Source organism: Heptranchias perlo, chromosome 31 (assembly GCF_035084215.1).
Source record: "Heptranchias perlo isolate sHepPer1 chromosome 31, sHepPer1.hap1, whole genome shotgun sequence".
Lineage (NCBI taxonomy): Eukaryota > Metazoa > Chordata > Chondrichthyes > Hexanchiformes > Hexanchidae > Heptranchias > Heptranchias perlo.
The window spans coordinates 4,237,789-4,258,419 of NC_090355.1; the positions used below are offsets into that span (position 1 = coordinate 4,237,789).

At 45.0% G+C, this 20,631-nt stretch overlaps 1 protein-coding gene across 3 annotated transcripts in view; it reads left to right on the forward strand.

Moving 5' to 3' along the window:
• Positions 1-8,897, forward strand: part of wdr31 (WD repeat domain 31) — a 29,880-nt gene extending 20,983 nt beyond the window's left edge. For all 3 annotated transcript variants that reach the window (XM_067969527.1, XM_067969529.1, XM_067969528.1), the window contains 2 exons: positions 802-964; positions 3,998-8,897. In XM_067969527.1, the coding sequence (XP_067825628.1) occupies positions 802-964; positions 3,998-4,158 (324 nt within the window). In that variant the 3' untranslated portion in view covers positions 4,159-8,897. The remainder of the gene's footprint in view (positions 1-801; positions 965-3,997) is intronic.
• The last annotated feature ends 11,734 nt before the right edge of the window (positions 8,898-20,631 follow it).

Here is a 20,631-nt window from a genome sequence, read left to right on the forward strand (position 1 = left end):
TCCCTCCATGCATCCCTTCCCTCCCTCCCTCCCTCCCTCCCCTCCCTCCCTCCATCCCATCGTGTTCCCGCTCTGTCAAAGAGAGATGTACACTCAGTAATGTACAAGAAACATAAAACTTGCACTGATCAGCATATAATGTAGGCATCTGTGCCTCTCCAGTCTACCTTCAATATCTTGTGCACTCTGCATGTTTCCTTTTTATCTTTCCCTGACTAACTTTTCATCCTTTTCATACTCTTAATTTTTCATTTCTGCCCTGTTATCCCCTTCCTACATTGTCAATTCTATCTTTACTTCTCATTTTTCTATCCACCCTTCAGTTTAATTTGTCACCTTCACACTTTATCCATCCACCCTCTACATACAAAAAAAGGATTGCCATCATCCAACAAGGAAAGCCGATCACTGGGAGTTAAGAACTTTGCACCATGTAATCATCCACTCTGCTCTATATAAGCTACATTCTACCCTGAGACCTCAGTTCCATTTCCCCCATTCTCAGCAGCAGATTTCTCGCTCTCCCACCAGAAAAAGTTTGTTAATTTCCTATTACATAATAGTTTGTTACAAAACATTTAATAGTCGTGTCATGTAGAAAGGAGTTTCCTTTTTAGGTCCTTTTGAATTAATAAGTCGCTACGTACTTAATACTGTTTTTGCTAATGGAGGATAAACTCAAAAGTCCAACTGGTCAATTTAATGCAAGTTTTATGCGGCAAGTTTCTGCCAGTACTGGCTGCTAAAGGGCTGGTGGAGTCCTACGAGAGTTACTAACAAGACAGTTTCCCTCTCTCCTAGCTGTGGGACTTGAGGCATACAAAACGTAAGGTGTGCGAGTATAAGGGACATCTACAGACCACTGCAGCCTGCATCTTTCTCCCAAGTGGGTCTCCCTCACTCCCCTTGGTTGCAACCTCTGCACATGACTGCACCGTGAAGATCTGGAATCGTGACACTGCAGGTACTGTCCTTGTGACGGGTGACACGGCCGCAATTTGTGAAACTAGCTTCAGTCGGTCTCTTGTTCCTTGGTTGTACTGTACGTTGGGAGATTGAAATGACTCAAAATCCACATAACAATGTGGAGTAATTCAAGGAAATGGTAACCAATGATACATCCACTGTAAGATTCAGCAGACTGGATTCCAAAAAAAAACAGCGATTGGTGTAACCAAGATATTGATGCAGGTTCCAGTCTGGTTTGTTTCTTGGAGGGACTGATGTGAGGGACTCACTTCGTACAGATGGATCTCACTGCTCAAACTTAACACCCTGCCATTTAGAAATGTGGCCAGGATGATGTGAATATCACCTGTTCAGGCCCAAGAGTGAATTTGGTGCCAACACTTCCATACAAGCAAGTTTATTGGGCAAATTCTTCCTCATTGCCTGACATCAAACAGTACATCTATCTGTAGTCATATCCCGATAGACGAGCAGTTTATTCTTCGAGCCTGCTCCGCCATTCAATATGATCATGGCTGACTCTCTATCCCAATACCATATTCCTGCTCTCTTCCCCATACCCCTTGATGCCTTCTGTGTCTAGAAATCTATCTATCTCCTTCTTAAATATATTCAGGGACTTGGCCTTCACAGCCTTCTGTGGTAGAGAATTCCACAGGTTCACCACCCTCTGAGTGAAGAAATTTCTCCTCATCTCATTCCTAAATGTCCTACCCCCTATCCTGAGACTGTGCCCCCTCGTTCTGGACCCCCCCCCCCAGCCAGGGGAAACATCCTCCCTGCATCCAGTCGGTCTCGCCCTGTCAGAATTTTATATGTTTCAATGAGATCCCCTCTCATTCTTCTAAACTCGAGTGAATACAGGCCAAGTCGACCCAATCTCTCCTCATACGACAGTCCTGCCATCCCAGGAATCAGTCTGGTGAACCTTCGCTGCACTCCCTCTATGGCAAGTATATCCTTTCTTAGATAAGGAGACCAAAACTGCACACAGTTTGGTCGGGTGTGGTCTCACCAAGGCCCTGTATAACTGCAGTAAGACATCCTTGCTCCTGTACTCAAATCCTCTTGCAATGAAGGCCAACATACCATTTGCCTTCCTAACTGCTTGCTGCACCTGCATGTTTGTTTTCAGTGACTGGTGTACAAGGACACCCAGGTCCCTTTGTACATCAACATTTCCCAATTTACCATCTGCTTCTCTCAGATGCTGGTGCTACTGACCAGGTTCTGCAGCTTTACCCTGTGGACTTCAAGACTTGTGAGAATGTTTATAACAAAAGTCAGTATAAAGCGTAGATGCCATGTGGTGGCACCCCATTTAGCACTGCCGATAAGCTGTGCCATGAGGGGAGAATGTGGATTCATGTCCAGGATCCTCACATGCTGAGTTCCCAATCTCAGTCATTTCACTGTGTGCAAGCACTGATTGAATGTCATGTACTTCCCACAGGGTGGAAGGGGTAGTGCTCCCTGGGCTGCTTTGCAGACTTAACATCTGATTTCAGGGTGGCATTAATGAAATTTTGGTCGCAGGTCACCCTCCTTGCTGATGATGCATTATCTCAAATGTTGTAAGTTGCAATTGTAAGTCTTAAACTCCATAGTTTTGTCATTCCTACCCCTACAACATGCTTTAAATGGATGATTGGCAGAGTGGATAGGAGGTTCCACCAATGAATAACAAAGTAAACATAGGGAGGGCTTCGGGAATCAGTCTAACTAGTCAGGAAGCTTCTCCACTACAGGGCCCAGTGGGTGTGAACAGGTCCTTTTAAACAGTGTATAATACAATTATTAGATAAAACATAGCAAAAGGTGATGAAGAATATAAAAGAACTGCTCGCTATCTGGAACTGTCACTGAATGCACTGTTCCCAATTAGAGAAAACGGAGATCGTCCTGAGAAACTGTTTCCCAAAGGGAGTTCGTTGTGGTTTCGGTCAGCGAATGGACAGCGACTGCATGGAGGAGCCTGTAACTGGGAATGTTTTAAATATCAATTGATATAAAAAGGAGTTTCTCATCTGGGATAAATACTTCCTGTTCAGAGTAGAGTGCTTCCTTTAAAAAGGGATCAAAATGCTCTGGGTAAGTGTGATCATCTAAAAGCACTTGCCCATAGCACATCCCCTAACTTAGACTTGTGTGAAAAACATTTTCATTTTTAAAGAAGACCCTGCCTTACTCCACCCAGTGTGGAGCGGTCCTGTTAACTGGCATTTTCTGTTCATGCATCTGTACCCTCCATCTCTTTTCCAGTCTCTCTCTGTCTGAAGCCATGGCTCATGGCTCTGAGTCAGAAGGTTGTGGATTCAACTCCCACTCGAGAGACTTGAGCACATAATCTAGGCTAACACTCCAGTACAGTACTGAGGAGTGCTACACTGTCAGAGGTGCCGTCTTTCGGGTGAGACGTCTGCCATCTCGGGTGGATGTAAAAGATCCCATGGCGCTATTTCGAAGAAGAGCAGGGGCGTTCTCCCCGGTGTCCTGGTCAATATTTATCCCTCAATCACTAAAGCAGATTATCTGGTCATTATCACTTTGCTGTTTGTGGGATCTTGCTGTGCACAAATTGGCTGCAGCATTTCTTACATTACAACAGTGACTACACTTCAAAAGTACTTCATTGGCTGTAAAGCGCTTTGGGACGTCCTAAGGCGCTATACAAATGCAAGTCTTTCTTTTAATGCCATGTGCCACTCCTGGTTGTGAGAGTAACTTGCTCCAGTCTCCTTCTAGCCTGCTTCAGCCAGTGAAAGAAATCTGAAAGTGGCCAGCCTCTTTTTAAAAAAAATTTTCAGCAGCTCCTCTCAATGGCACAAGCGAGATTAGCAAATGTGTGGAGAGCCCAAACCAGCCGAAAATAAGCTTAAGACCAGGTGATTTTCCTTTTGAAGTGAAGAGGGGGAGCCTCTCTCTGCTTTGAGAGGTACAGACCCTTTGTACTGGGTATTCTAATGGGAGGAGTCAAAAGGCTGTCTCGTAGATTGACCAAACTTTCTTTTTCTCTTTTATGTTGTAGTCTGTGTGAGTTCCCTTTGCCTGGACGGCGCGGGACCCCTCACCTCGCTGACCTCCTGCGACGGTGCCAGTCTGCTGTGTGGCAGCTTTAATAGGGGAATTCACCACATCCGAGTGAATCATTCAAACAGCTACAGTCTGAGCGAGGTGGCGAGGTTCTGAGCCTGCAGATCAAGTCGGAGACCTAACGACGCAGCGGGGGATCTGGGGATGGTTTGTGGCAGGTCCCGAGCTGAACAGATGGCGTGTGGTCTGCACAGCAGGACCAGATGCACAAGAGTAGGATACAAATTAAGCAATCGAAGAGCGAAAGAGCAGTGAGCTCAGTTTTTAGGCAGTTTCCTGTTATAAATCATGTTTGTGTGTAATGTGGATCCTCGGGGATAAGGATTAGAACAGTTTGGATTAGATTAATTTACTGGACTGAATTATATCAGGATTGAATTGTTCTAGATTCCCTTGATAGATAGTCCATTTAGCCGTTGATTAACTGAGCCATCCATGACAGAATGGCCCCATGTTTCATCCCCAGTCTGTGCTGAGTTAACTAATCTCAGCTGGGGCAGGAGTAGGGCCGCTGCACTGGCCTCAGGGCACTGGGTTAAGAAAATCAGTCAGGTTTCTGCTCCTTGTTGCTGGTCGGGAACCCGTCCAGGGAGTGCACATTGTTGGATCTAGCAGCTGATAGTCCTGAATGGATCAGTGAGTGGCTCGGTGTCCAGTCCCGGGCCCTGAATCTCTCACTTTATCACCAGGTATTTTAGTGACATGACCATGAGTGGTGGTGTTACAAGGCAACCCCTGCCCGAGACTGAGACTGAGACTGAGACTGAGACTGAGACTGAGACTGAGACTGAGACTGAGACTGAGACTGAGACTGAGACTGAGACTGAGACTGAGACTGAGACTGAGACTGAGACTGAGACTGAGACTGAGACTGAGACGTTCGGTGAAATTTCTTTACCCAGAGCGTTGTTGGGAGCTTGGAATGCCGTGCCACAGGAAGTGGTTGGATCTTTTAACTGATAAATGGAAGCAGAGGACACCACGAGACAATGGGACGAGAGAAGGACAGTGGGATGAACAATGGATAGTTCCAGGATAGAAACAATGGGCCAAATTACTTCCTTTTTATGTTGCATACTTCTACGATTCCCTTGCACACTGTGGACTCTGATACCCCTGTGACGCTATTATTGGCAAATACGGTATGTTATGTACGGTTACACAGTGACAGTGCCCACTTGACTGGAATCCCTGCTCAGTGGTGTTATGCTAAGGGAGCAAAGCACAGAGAACTATCAGTAGGTTCCTCCAATTTGTTGGTGGGTGCCACGCAGTAATGGTGTTAGTAAAGCAGGGTAAATAACAGGAGTCCTGTCAACTTAATGTAGCTGCAGGAGGGGGAGGGGGAAAGCTGTAACACAAAAGCACTGTAAGCATGTAATACTTGCTGCTAACAGATCACCTGGTACCAGCCTGGTACTATTTGGCTTGTATAGACTCCTCTACACGTGCACTATAAACTGTGTAAATGATACCCACCATAGCACATGAGCAGGAATCTGCACCGAAAAAGCTGCATTAATGACCGAAGGATTGGTTTCAATATGTCCTTCCTGTACCATTTGTGTGAAACACATCATCTGCACAGTCCACATCCAGCTCCCACATGATATATGAATGAGCTGCTGCTTTTATATGGTATGTAGTGTACTTGCTGGATTACTGTTGTGATACACTTGTCCTAGTAACGAGCACCAAAGCAAGTTACCCTTCCTGTAACCCCAGGAGATTACTGGGTGCAAGGTGTAAATAACGTTTTAATGATCATAGAAACAGACGGTAAAAATGCTGATCTTAATCACAGATTTTTAAAAATGTAATTTGTATAAATGTTGAAAAGGAAAATAGTTTTGGGATAAATTAATAATATTGCACCTGACTCAGTGCTTTAAAAACAGATCATTTGAATGTATCAAATGTCTTGTGATTTTTGGACACTTTTGTAATATAAACAGAATTTGCCATGGGGACCAGATGACCTCTACTCGTTCAGAAAACCAAACCTCTCAGCATGTTCACCCGGCTCCGACCTTCCAAGGTGGCAACAGCATTTCAGCCCCTAGGATAAATCACAGGGTAAACTGGCCGTTGTTTTGTGTGGCACTACCACCCTGCTAAGTGGGATAGATTAAGAACAGATCTTGCAGCTCAAACCTGGGCATCCATGAGGCACTGTGGGCCATCAGCAGCAGCAGAACTGTATTCCAACACAATCTGTAACCTCATATCCCTCTCTCCTCCATTACCATCAAGCCAGATGACCAACCCTGGTTCAATGAGGAATGTAGAAGAGCATGCCGGGAGCAGCACCAGACGTACCTGGTGAAGCTACAACACAGGACTACAGGACAATATGCAATGCTAAACATTGGGAAGCAGCATGCTATAGTCAGAGCTAAGCGATCCCACAACCAACGGATCAGGACAAAGCTCTGCAGTCCTGCCACATCCAGTCGCAAATGGTGGTGGACAATTAAGCAACGAACGGGAGGAGGAGGCTCCATGAACCTTCCCTCCTCAATGACAGTGGAGCCCAGCACGTAAGTGCAAAAGACAAGGCTGAAACATTCACAACCATCTTCAGCCAGAAGTGCCGCGTTAACGATCCTTCTCGGCCTCCTGAGGTCCTCACCATCACAGATGCTGGTTTTCAGCCAATACAAATCACGACATCAAGAAACAGCTGAGTGCACTGGATACAGCAAAGGCTATAACATCCTGGCTGTAGTGCTGAAGACTTGTGCTGCAGAACTAGCCGCGCCTGTAGCCATTCTGTTCCAGTACAGCTACATCACTGGCATCTACCCGACAAAGTGGAAAATTGCCCAGGTCCACAAAAACCAAGACAAATCCAGTCCAGCCAATTACCAGCCAATCAGACTACTCTCAATCATCAGCAAAATGTTGGAAGGAGCTGTCGATAGCGCCACTGAGCAGCATATACTCACCAATAACCTTCTCTCCGACACTCAGTTTGGGTTATACCAGAACTACTTGGCTCTAGACCTCATCACAGCTTTGATCCAAACATGGACGCAAGAGATGAACGCCAGAAGAAAGTTGAGAGTAAATGCCCTCTTCATCAAGGCTGCATTCAAGCGAGTATAATACCAAGGAGCCCTAGTAAAACAGGTCAGTGGGAGTCAAGGGGCAAATCCTCCAATGGCTGGAGTCATACCTGATACAAAGGAAGATGGTTGTGGTTGTTGGAGGCCAATCGTCACAGACCCAGGATATATCTGCAGGAGTTCCTCAGGGAAGCGTCCTTGGCCCCAACCATCTTCAACTGCTTCATCAATGACCTTCCCTCCATCATAAGGTAAGGATTAGGGCTGTTTGCTGATAATTGCACAGTATTCAGCTCCATCCACACCTCCAATAATGAAGCAGCCTGTGTCAGCCCACAGCAGGAGCTGGACAACATCCAGGCTTGGGCTGACAAGTGGCGGGTAACATTTGTGCCACATAAATACCTTGCAGGAGGAAAGACCAACCATCTCCCCCTGACCTTCAAAAGCACCACCCCTGCCACCTCCCCCACCATTAGCAACTTGGGGATCATATTGAACTAGGCTAACAATATCAACCCCATGGCTACAAGAGCAGGACAGAGGTTAGGTAACCTGTGATCAGTGATTCGCCTCCTGACCCTTCAAAGTCTTTCCAGCATCTACAAGACTTAAGTGAGGAGTGTGATGGAGTACTCACTATTCACCTGGATGGGTACCACTGCAACAACACTCAAACTCAACACCGACCAGGGACTGAGTACCTAACTCGATTGATGCCCCTGCCACTGGCCTCTTCGTTCAAAACCAGCACACTCGCCAAGTTCATATCAACTAGCTCCCAGCCCCACACCCTCTATCACCTAGAAGGACAAAAGAAGCAACGTCATGGGAACACCATCACCTCACACTTCCTGTTCAAGTCATGATGGTTCATTATTTGGACATATATCGCCGTTCCTTCATCGTCACTGGTTCAAAATCCTGGCGTTCTCTACTTAACCTTATTGTGGGAGCACCATCAGCACAAGGACTGCAGCGGTTCAAGATAAAGACCCAGCACCACCATCACCTTCTCACGGCAACTAGGTATGGGCTATAAATATGGCCTTGCCAGCATCACCCACCTTCTGAGAACAATTTTTTTTTAAAGTTTACTGCCTCCAAGTATAGGAAACACTGGAAAAAGGTACAGCCTAGATTCAGTAGGATATTACCAGGGATGAGGGGTTACGGTTATGACGAGAGACTTGAGAAGTTGGAGCTTTTTTCGCTAGTTCTGAGGATTGACCTGATAAAGGTGTTCAAGATTATGAAGGGTTAATTAATAGTAATAGATTGTTTCCAGAAGTCAGTAAAACGGTAACAAGAGCTGCACAAACTTAAGATAATCACAAAAAGGATTAAAGAGATTAGAAAATGTGGAATTCTCTTCCACAAATCACTGTTGAAACAGTGTCCATAAGTACTTTTGAAAGCAAATTAGATTTTTTTTTAAAAAAGCAACATTAAAGGGTATGGGGAGTGAGATTTGACCAGCTGCTGGAGACTGCCACCAGCACGGATTTGATGGGCCTGTTTCTGTGCAGTAACATTCTGTGATTCGTTCCAGTCTACTTCGATAGAGGGCTTGAATTATGTCCGTCAGGTTAAAAAGCTGTCTGTTTTGCCCCCTCTTGTTCTATGGATTTAATGTGTCTGGTAATCCGGTAGAGGGCGCCGTGTGCAAAGAATTGCTCACAGCTAATGTTCCCCAAACTAGCCAAGTTCTTTTAAATTTTTATTTTCTACAGGTTACAATAAATTCACAATCAGATTTTTCAAAAATTTGCTGTAACAACTGTTTACTTCCACGATGACCACCCAAAGTCCTCCCCACTGCCCAGGCAATGGTTAAGTGAGGACTTTCAGCTTGTACAGAAACCAATCTTTTCCAGTTTTCTGTGGAGAGAGAGAGAGTTAAAGTTTCTGCTCAATCACCTTTCATCAGAACTTCTGACGAAAGGTCAGCGACCTGAAGCATTAACTCTGTTTCTCGTTCCACAGCTGCTGCCTGACCTGCTGAGCCTTTTCCAGCATTTTCTGTTTTTTATTTTAGATTTCCAGCAGCCGTGGTATTTTGCTTTTAGTTTTCCGGTTTTCTCCCTTCCTCTGCTGATGGTGCTGGCTCTCTCACTGGGGTGTGGTTACACCGTCACCAGGTGCCCTCCAGTAACTCGTCCGTTCTTCACGTGAGCTTTGACCGTGTGCGCGCTGGCTAGATTTGACCGTGGAATCCCGAGATTGATCCTATCCTTACTGGATATCCACACGCGTGCACTTTCCGGCACAAGTCACTTGATAGCAAACAGAAGCAGAAACAGAATTTTCTTCCTTCCCTCCCTCCCTAGTGCTTGTGCAACTGTAGCACCTCCAGCTGAGAGCTAACATACTGGAGATTGAACCTAGGATTGTCTGGTCTGTATGATTTAATGCTGTAGCAAGCAGCGCTTTTACCCACCAGCATTATGGAGAGATGGAAATTGATCTTTGATAGATTATATTTCATTTAGTTCATGTTGAGCCATTAGTAAGTATATTACCAGAACCTGGGTATGAGGTGCACGCAGTACGTGCTCACTGATACTGACCTGTAGCAATAGCAATAGTCTGGGTGACTCTCCTGATTTTTATTCAAAAAAAAAATTATTCTCCCTCTCCTTTTAATAGAGGTGTTCAAAATTGCGAATAGAGTAAATAAGGAGCAACTGTTTCCACTGGCAGGAGGGTCGGTAACCAGAGGACAACAGATTTAAGATAATTGGCAAAAAGAACCAGAGGGCAAATGAGGAGAATTTTTTTTACACAGCGAGTTGTTATGCTCTGGAATGCACTGCCTGAAAGGGCGGTGGAAGCAGATTCAATTCAAAAGGGAATTGGACATATACTTGAAAAGGAAAAATTTGCAGGGCTATGGGGAAAGAGTGGGGGAGTGGAACTAATGGGATAGCTCTTTCAAAGAACCGACTCAGGTACGATGGGCTGAATGGCCTCCTTCTGTGCTGTAATGATTCTCTGATTCCTCTGCCTGACTGTGGGAAGTGCCCTATGCTGGGTTCCTTTGCGGTAAGACGCAGTCGCCACTGTGTGCACAGCTTGTTGAGCACCACATTCCACGGCTTGTATCTCCTGTGTCGAATTCATTGATAAAGGTTCAGAGATGGTCAGGAACCTGCAGGCTTTGAAGCATCGGTCATTTCCAAAGACCGACAGACTGTGGGGATGAAACTGGCCATTGGTGGAGACGTAGAAACTGGCCGTATCGTATTGGTCGGCTGTTATACACCTCGTTCGATTTTCAGATCCGTTGACTTGGATAGAACTGAATATCGGGCGTGTGGTACAACAGGCGGCAAATATGATTCCGCCTGTTGTGTGTGGCTAATTTCACCTCCTGTATGTCAAATAACTCCCTTCAACCACATGTGTGTATGCGTGACCCTTAGGAAAGGGCAGGATCAGGCTTGAACAGCCTGCCAGCACTCACTATCCCATCCTGCACATAAATCAGCCCCTAGGTACTAGAGGGTTGGGCAACTGGGGAATTTAGGATCATCGTCAACTGGAAGTAACTATTACCCTCCCCTCTTTCCCTGAAGGCAAAATGATTCACGTGGAGCATCAATAATAGTCACTTCCAGATGACTATAATGGTAAGTAAATGAAAACAGACAACAGGACAACCCACTGTGAATAGCACAGCCTATAGCTACTGCTGCTGGAGCGGCCCGTCATGATGTTACATCAAAGGAGGTTTAAAACAAATGATACTTCAAAAGTATCTTGTGCTGGCCACGGTCCGTTGTTACAGATTGGAGCCTGGAATTGGAAATTCACCATCGGATCACTGTTGTGTATCTCGTGCTTGAAGGAGAACGTTGGTGGAGCTGCTGGGGGCAACTGACCTGTTTTCTGGAGGCGCACTGCTCACGGAGTCATGTACAGGGAAAAACCCTCGAGAGGAAAAGAAATGGAATGCACTGGAGCCTCACCCTGATATTGTGCTGTGTTGGAGCTTCTTTTGTTAATTTAACTTTTACATTTCTTAAATGTTTTGTTTCCTTTTTTTAAAATTACATTTGTCATTCATTCTGTATGTGTTTGTTTATAAACTGGAATATCAAATGCCACATCTCCCGTTTATAAATTGACATTTGGCAGCCATCCTTGTGTTACTAGTGATCTACAGCCCCTGCAGTGCATTGTGGAATAGACACCTCAAACACTGGCCCCACAATCCATGTTGGCATCAATAACATTTTCATTTGCAAATACCCTAACCAAACAGCTAGCATTGGTACTTGTACACAAGTACAATTCTGGGCACCCTGCCACAGAGGGACATTCTGGCTTTGGTTGGAGGACAAAGAAGGGCAACTGAACTGATAAATAGAATTGGGCACTCGTGCTTTGAGGAAAGACTAAGGATGTTTACATTGGAAAAAAGGTGGCTGAGAGATAAGCTTATTGAGGTATTTAAGATATTCAGGAGAACAGATAGACTGGATCCCAGAATGATGTTCAATATTAACACAAGCTCTAGAACAAAGGAACGGTAGGGGCTTGCATTAATAATTCAGAGAACGTGAGTGCGAACCCCACCAGGGCAGTTTGAGAATTTGAATTCTGTTTAAAAATTCTGGAAATGAAAGGCTGTTATCAGTAAAAGTGACCACGAAGCAGTCAGATTGTCGTAAAAACCCAACTGGTTCACTAATGCCCTTTGGGGATGGAAACCTGCCGTCCTTACCCAGTCTGGCTTGTATGTGACTCCAGTCCTACACCAACGCGGTTGACTCTTAACTGCCCTCTGAAGTGGCCTAGTGAGCCCATTAGTTGTATCAAACCACCTTGAAGAAGGCCCACCACCACCACCTTCTTGGGTAACTAAGGATGGGCAATAAATGCCAGCGACGCCCACATCCCGAGAATTAATGTAAAATAAACAAGCTCTAGGACAAAGGGAAATGGATTCAAAATTAGATGAGAAAAGGTGAATTTCCCCTTTGATTTTAGAGCTTTAGCGTAGTCAATTCTGGAGGTGACAAAGGATTTCTGATGAGGAAGCTGAGGCAGAGGCGGGCAATGTTACAGAGGTGAAAGGTAGCAATCTTGGTGGTGGATTGGATATGAGGTTTAAAGCTAAGCTGAGTGATAATCAGATCCCCAAGGCTGGGAATGGTCTGGTTCAGCCTGAGACACCGGGGAGGATGGAGTTTGTGGCAGGGGCCAAAGATGATGGCTTTGGTCTTCCTGATGTTGAGCTGGAGGAATTTATGACTCATCACAGACTAGATGTCAGACTAGCAGGCAAGGGACCAAGGGAGGTGGTGGAGATGTGGAGCTGGGTGTCATCGGCATACAAGTGAAAGCTTCCCCTGTGCCTGTGGGTGATGTCGCCAAGGTGGGGTGGGGGGAGTAAATTGACAAAAAAAAATAAAGGTAGGGTCAGTCACCTGTTTGGCTCTGGAGCATTTTTTGAGCAATGTGTCTAGAAACTTCTAAAATCTAAAGTAAAAGTTGATTTTTATAATCGAAATTTTTTTTTGTTGCACTCACTTTTGTGTTTTATGATCTAGAGCCTATGAGCTTATCCTTCCTCGTCCTTCTTGATGTTCCAGCAGCGCTCGATACAGTTGAGGTTGGGGAAGGGCCCAAGGTTAGATCCTTTGGGACTCCAGAGATGACTGTGCAGGGAGGGAAGGGAAGCCATTGCTGTAGATTCACTGGCATTGTCTGGACAGGTAGGAATAGAACCATGCAAGGGCGGTCCCACGGACATGGTCAACTGTATCGAGCGCTGCTGGAACATCAAGAAGGACGAGGAAGGATAAGCTCATAGGCTCTAGATCATAAAACACAAAAGTGAGTGCAACAAAAAAAAGATTTCGATTATAAAAATCAACTTTTACTTTAGATTTTAGAAGTTTCTAGACACATTGCTCAAAAAATGCTCCAGAGCCAAACAGGTGACTGACCCTACCTTTATTTTTTTTTGTCAATTTACTCCCCCCACCCCACCCCGCCGAGCGATTGACTCCTTGTTGGGGTATGGCTCCATGGGTTCCAGTTGCCCTCCAGTATCTCCCATGTGACCATTCTTCATTGTGAGTGTCAGCTGGCTGCTCAGCTTTAGGGGAATCCCCAGTTTAATCTGATCTCATCCTCACCCGGCAGTCACATACGTTCACTCCTAGCCGGGTTCACTGGATGGTGATCAGGTTCGGAGTCCGTCCCCTCCCCATAGCCCAGGGACACTGAGCGCAGTCACAGCACCCCTACCGCGAGTTCCACTGAGATCAGCTAACTCCGCACAGACCAGGGATCAAACCTGGGACCCGGTTGGTCTGTCTGGCTCAGCTTTTACTGGATGAACTTACTGAATCACCGGGAAGGAGCCCCTTTGCTACACTATTTGCAGATATGTACAAGTACATATTTAAATTATGAAATACAAGAAATATAAAACGTGACATTGACGATAATAAGAATTGAGAGCTGAGGGCACATCATCTTGTACCTGCGACCAAGGTGTACAGGAGAACATTCATGAGCTAGGAGGCACTTATGTATACACAATAAATATACCACATTCTTTTCTTGACTCCCAGGATTGTACTGAACTAATACAAAGTTTGATTCTTAAGCTGAAATCGGATAAATGTCAAGAGTTATGTTTTTTCTGAAAGTAACAAAGGAATCAGTCTTAACACTAACTCTGTAGAGTCTGTGAGTGCCGATGTGTACGTTGACTCGTCTCTTGGTAAATGAGTTGAGACAGTATCCCAGTGTTTTTAAATCATCTTTCCATTGAGAAATCGATGCTGGAGCAGTAGTGCACAGTTCCCTCGACTTGCCGCTCAGTGCAGCAAACCAGAAATGGTGTGGCTCTGTTTTTCTTAATTTTGCTCAATTGTTGTATACGTGCTATTGTTCCTGTTGTGTTTGCTTACGAACATTGATCTTTTGTGCACACACACACATATGTACACACAGACACATATACACACATACACGCATGTATATACACACACACATGAATATACACACATACACATACATGCATAGTCAGGGTGAGTTGGAGCCTATCGGTTTAATAGCAGAGGGACAAGGTGAGTAGGGGCCTTTCAGGGTGTGTCTGCATTTTGTTTTTTACACTGGATATTTACTTGGGTTCAGCGTCAATGACCATTCCTGTAAGCTGAACTAAGAATCAGAGTATGTCTTTGCTTGCCCATTATCTACATAAGTGCAGAGCAACCCAAGGATTGAACGGAGAACCCTTGCTGCTGTATTACAGCCTGGAGTATGGCAGGTTCGGTCAACGGACCTCTTCGCCTTCAGTAGGCAGATTGAATATACACTTATCAAACTGAGGCTAAGGCTTTAAACCAACATTCCTCTTTCTAAAGCTAAATAAAAATTGATATAATACAGAAATTGAGCTGTTTGAGGCATGATGCAGCTCTTTGTCACAGTGGACCCAAATTTCATCATTTAGTGGCTGAAATGTTGATTCCCTTTTCTTTCCCTCTGCATTACTGGCCTCCCCCACCCGTGTCACACTGTATTCACCAGTGCTGAGACCACACTGGACGACATCCTCTTCACCGCCTACAAATCCTACCAGTAGTTGACCACCAGGAAGTGTGCAGCAGACAAAGGTACACTCTGACCCAGGCCTTTACAATTCTTTGCGGAGAACTTTCTCCATATATTCTTCTTCGACAGCACCTCCCAAACCCACGACCTCCACCACCTAGAAGGACAAGAGCAGCAGGCGCATGGGAACAACACCACCTGCACATTCCCCTCCAAGTCACACACCATCCCGACTTGGAAATATATCGCCGTTCCTTCATCGTCGCTGGGTCAAAATCCTGGAACTCCCTTCCTAACAGTACCTTGGGAGAACCTTCACCACACGGACTGCGGTTCAAGAAGGCGGCGGCTCACCGCCACCTTCTCAAGGGCAATTAGGGATGGACAATAAATGCCGGCCTTGCCCACGTCCCATGAGTGAATAAAAAAAATATTCACTCACCACCTCGGGAGAGAAGATTGTAATCATGAACAATCATATCACTCTCTAGTGTAATGCATTGGTAGATCGGACGTTACAATGGTCTAAGTCTTGTTGGAGTGGGGCATCTCTCAGCCTGCGCCATTAGACTTTTCCCTGCACCCTTCAGCTTGAATATAATTTGCGCTGTAACTTGCTGGAAGTGCGAGCTGATAACGGTGCAGCGAGAGCAACAGGGCATCTGAGACCTTAGTGAAAGGCGGGACCAACAGTCCATCTCCTAAACCAATGAGATTTAAGGATTGAGAAAGAAACAGAGGAACGACGGAGAAGGAGGGTGAATTAGAGTCAAATCAGGCATAGAAAGAGAAGGAAAGAAAGATTGGATTAGGATAGAGAGAAAAAGAAGACAGAAGATAAAAGTAAGAAAAAAATTTAAAATTTGTAATTTTTTAAATTTCGAAGAAGAATTTACTACATGCAGGAATGAGAATCAACATTTAAATTGTTCCTTTTCTGGGCTGGAGAGATTGATTGGCATTGCATCAACAATTATTACATCGTTAAATGGTCGATTAATGTGCAAATCCAGCAAGTTCTTAAAAATAACGGGGAGGGTGAGGGCGAGGTGCCACTTGTGCAAAGCAAACGATGGGAGTTCTGAAGATTCACAACTCTTGGCGTATTTTCTTCCTCTGAACCCACTGGCCGATTTGCTCGTTAATAGCGGCATGCATCGTTAACATGCCATTATTTTTCCAGGAAGATTTGACCCATTGTTTCTCCTTTATCCTGAACAGGTTACAATGGAAATATAAATATTATGACAAATTATTACTCTCAGGAAGGAGCAGCAGCATTGTGTGTGCAGACAATGGAGCAGCCAACCCCAGCTCAGCAAGTCTAGACATGTCCCCAGACTTAGCATGAATAGGCACATTCCCACACCAGTGACCATTAGCCATTTGTTTCTAACACAAAACCCTCTTCACTCATTCAGACTTCTTTCAGAGCTGGCAAAGATACTGTTGTTCTTTTATGCAAATTATCAGGGCATTAAAATGTTATTTCTGGAACAATATTGGTCAACCTTTCTCCGAGAAAGGCCGGAATGAATCATAGAATCATAGAAAACAGAATCATAGAAAATTTACAGCACAGAAGGAGGCCATTCAGCCCATCGTGTCCGTGCCGGCTGGGAAACGAGCCACCCAGCCTAATCCCACTTTCCCGCATTTGGTCCGTAGCCCTGCAGGTCACGGCTCTTCAGGTGCACATCCAGGTATTTTTTAAATGTGATGAGGGTTTCTGCCTCTACCACCCTTTCAGGCAGTGAGTTCCAGACCCCCACCACCATCTGGGTGAAAATTTTTTTCCTCATTTCGCTCTAATCCTTCTACCAATCACTTTAAATCTTTGCCCCCTGGTTATTGACCCCTCCGCTAAGGGAAATAGGTCCTTCCCATCCACTCTATCGAGGCACCTCATAATTTTATATACCTCAATCAAATCACCCCTCAACTTCCTCTGTTCCAAGGAAAACAACCCCAGCCTATCCAATCTGTCATTGTAGCTAAAATTCTCCAGTCCCGGCAACATCCTCGTAAATCTCCTCTGTACCCTCTCTAATGCAATTACATCCTTCCTGTAATGTGGTGACCAGAACTGTGCGCAGTACTCAAGCTGTGGCCTAACTAGTGTTTTATACAGTTCTAGCATAACATCCCTGCTTTTATATTTTATGCCTTGGCTAATAAAGGAAAGCATTCCATATGTCTTCTTAACCACCTTATCTACCTGTTCTACTACCTTCAGGAATCTGTGGACATGCACTCCAAGGTCCCTCACTTCCTCTACACCTCTCAGTATCCTCCCATTTATTGTGTACTCCCTTGCCTTTTTTGCTCTCCCCAAATGCATTACCTCAAACTTCTCTGGACTGAACTCCATTTTTCCTTCTCACTATCAACCACACGGCCCTATCTTTGTGTCATCCGCAAATTTCTTAATCATGCCCCCTACATTTAAGTCCAAATCGTTAATGTATAACATAAAAAGCAAAGGACCCAGTACTGAGCCTTGTGGGACCCCACTGGAAACAGCCTTCCAGTCGCAAAAACACCCGTCGACCATTACCCTTTGCTTCCTGCCACTGAGCCAATTTTGGATCCAATTTGCCACATTCCCTTGGATCTCATGGGCCTTTACTTTTTTGACCAATCTGCCATGTGGGACCTTGTCAAAAGTCTTGCTAAAATCCATGTAGACTACATCAATTGCACTACCCTCATCGATCCTCCTTGTCACCTCCTCGAAAAATTCAATCAAGTTAGTCAGACATGACCTCCCCTTAACAAATCCATGCTGACTGTCCTTGATTAGTCTGTGCCTCTCCAAGTGACAATTTATCCTGTCCCTCAGAATTGATTCCAATAATTTGCCCACCACCGAGGTTAGGCTGACTGGCCTGTAATTACTCGGTCTATCCTTCGCTCCCTTTTTAAACAATGGTACAATGTTAGCAGTCCTCCAATCCTCCGGCACTATGCCTGTATCCAGTGATGTTTGGAAAATGATTGTTAAAGCCTCCGCTATTTCCTCCCTGGCTTCTTTTAACAGCCTGGGATACATTTCATCCGGCCCTGGTGATTTATCCACTTTCAGAGATGCTAATCACCTTAATACTTCCTCTCTCACTATGTTTATCACATCCAATATTTCACACTCCTCCTCCTTAACTACAATCCCTTCACCGTCCCTCTCCTTTGTGAAGACAGACGCAAAGTATTCATTAAGAACCACACCCACATCTTCCGCCTCCATTCATAGTTTACCTTTTTGATCTCGAATAGGCCCTACTCTTTCCTTAGTTATCCTCGTGCTCTTAATGCATTTATAAAACATTTAAAAATGAACACAAATTCCGTGTGTGTGACATTACGACACAAGTGACCACTGATCAGCCTGTTGTCACACACAATTCCTTGCTTGGTTGTAATTAATTTGGAGGAAATCCTTCTGTAATATGTTTCCTGTGTACAGGTCTGCTCCATTCTACTGCATTATGTATTTTAATGAGAAACCCTGGTGGAGGCCAAGGTCCAAACTGCAGAACATCAGCGAGATTGAAAAGAGTAAGAGGGAAGACGAGATTAATGAGTAGTGATTAGACACAAAAACAAGCTTGGGTTTTAAAAGCCTGTCAATTGTAAGAGGAAGGAAACACTGAAGGATATAAGGAGTTCCATATTTATGAAGTCCTAGGATAAATGAGTTAGAGAAGGAGATTTACTAGTATGGTACCAGGGATGAGGGACTTCAGTTACGTGGGGAGACTGGAGAAGCTGGGAGCGTTCTCCTTAGAGCAGAAAAGGTTAAGGGGAGATTTAATAGAGGTGTTCAAAATCATGACGGGTTTTGATAGAGTAGATAGGGAGAAACTGTTTCCAGTGGCAGGAGGGTCGGTAACCAGAGGACACAGATTTAAGATAATTGTCAAAAGAACCAGGGGGGAGATGAGAAGAATTTTTTTTACGCAGCAAGTTGTTATGATCTGGAATGCACTGCCTGAAAGGGTGGTGGAAGCAGATTCAATAGTAACTTTCAATAGGGAATTGGATAAATACTTGAAAAGGAAAAATTTGCAGGACTATGGGGAAAAAGCAGGGGGGAGTGGGACTAATTGGATAGTTCTTTCAAAGAGCCGGCACAGGTGAGATGGGCCGATTGGACTCCTTCTGCGCTGTAAGATTCTATAATTCTATAATGAGTCTTGATTTCAACAAAATGAGCATGTATCTGGGGCTTTGAAGGGTCAAGAGGGAAAAGTCCAGAGGGGCAATGGCCACAGTGGTATCAATGAAATAGAGAAAGGCAAGGAAGATTAAGAAAGAGATTGGAGCTGAGAGATAGATTGCATCTCAGAGGAAATGTTTTTTTGTACTCTGAGTGTGGGAGGGTTCCTCAAGTATGGAAGGAGTATTCAAGTCTAGAATGGGCTTTACTGAGGGCTGAGTTGTTAAGGAAAAAATAGTTTGACACAAAAGAGGAAACCGAGCTTCAAACAGAGAAATGGGCTCCCACATCAGATTCACTGCCAAGACCAGTTTATTCACCTCTGAAACATCACCCGCCTCCCTGCTACCTCTCCCTCTTTGCTGTATAAACCCTAATCTTTCCTTTCTCCCTCCTAAAGTGTGCTCTCAAACATCTCATTGACATAAGAAGCACTATAGATATCTAAGTTGTTGATAAGAAAATGAAGAGTTTTAAATTCCTGAATCCTCTGTTACAATGATGTGGAGATGCCGGTGATGGACTGGGGTGTACAAATGTAAGGAATCTTACAACACCAGGTTATAGTCCAACAGTTTTATTTGAAAATCACAAGCTTTCGGAGGCTTTCTCCTTCGTCAGGTGTGGGCTTCCTCAGAAATTCTGCCCACTCTGATCTTATTAGGCCCCAGTGGAACTTATGCCAGCTCAGAGCGAATGGCTTATTTTCAATGGATAACGGTATCAAGGGATATGGAGCTAAGATGGGTCAATGGAGTTGAGGTACAAATTGGCCATGATCTAATTGAATGGTGGAGCAGGCTCGAGGGGCTGAATGGCCTACTCCTAATCCTATGAGGCCTTTTCAAAGGTCCCAAACCCTCAACCAGCCAAAGGTAATCGACACCTTCAAAAAATGCTTTCCTAGCTCCAATGGGAGCTGAAGATCAAGTAAACCTAGCCGGTTGTTGGCCTCCCGGACTTCAAGGGTTAAGTTACGAGGAGAGATTACACAAATTGGGGTTGTATTCTCTGGAGTTTCGAAGGTTAAGGGGTGATCTGATCGAAGTTTATAAGATATTAAGGGGAACGGATAGGGTGGATAGAGAGAAACTATTTCCGCTGGTTGGGGATTCTAGGAATAGGGGGCACAGTCTAAAAATTATAGCCAGACCTTTCAGGAGTGAGATTAGAAAACATTTCTACACACAAAGGGTGGTATAAGTTTGGAACTCTCTTCCGCAAACGGCAATTGATACTAGCTCAATTGCTAAGTTTAAATCTGAGATAGATAGCTTTTTGGCAATCAAAGGTATTAAGGGATATGGGCCAAAGGCTACGAGAGCAGGTCAGAGGCTGGGTATTCTGCGGCGAGTGACTCACCTCCTGACTCCCCAAAGCCTTTCCACCATCTACAAGGCACAAGTCAGGAGTGTGATGGAATACTCTCCACTTGCCTGGATGAGTGCAGCTCCAACAACACTCAAGAAGCTCGACACCATCCAAGATAAAGCAGCCCGCTTGATTGGCACCCCATCCACCACCCTAAACATTCACTCCCTTCACCACCGGCGCACTGTGGCTGCAGTGTGCACCATCCACAGGATGCACTGCAGCAACTCGCCAAGGCTTCTTCGACAGCACCTCCCAAACCCGCGACCTCTACCACCTAGAAGGACAAGGGCAGCAGGCGCATGGGAACAACACCACCTGCACGTTCCCCTC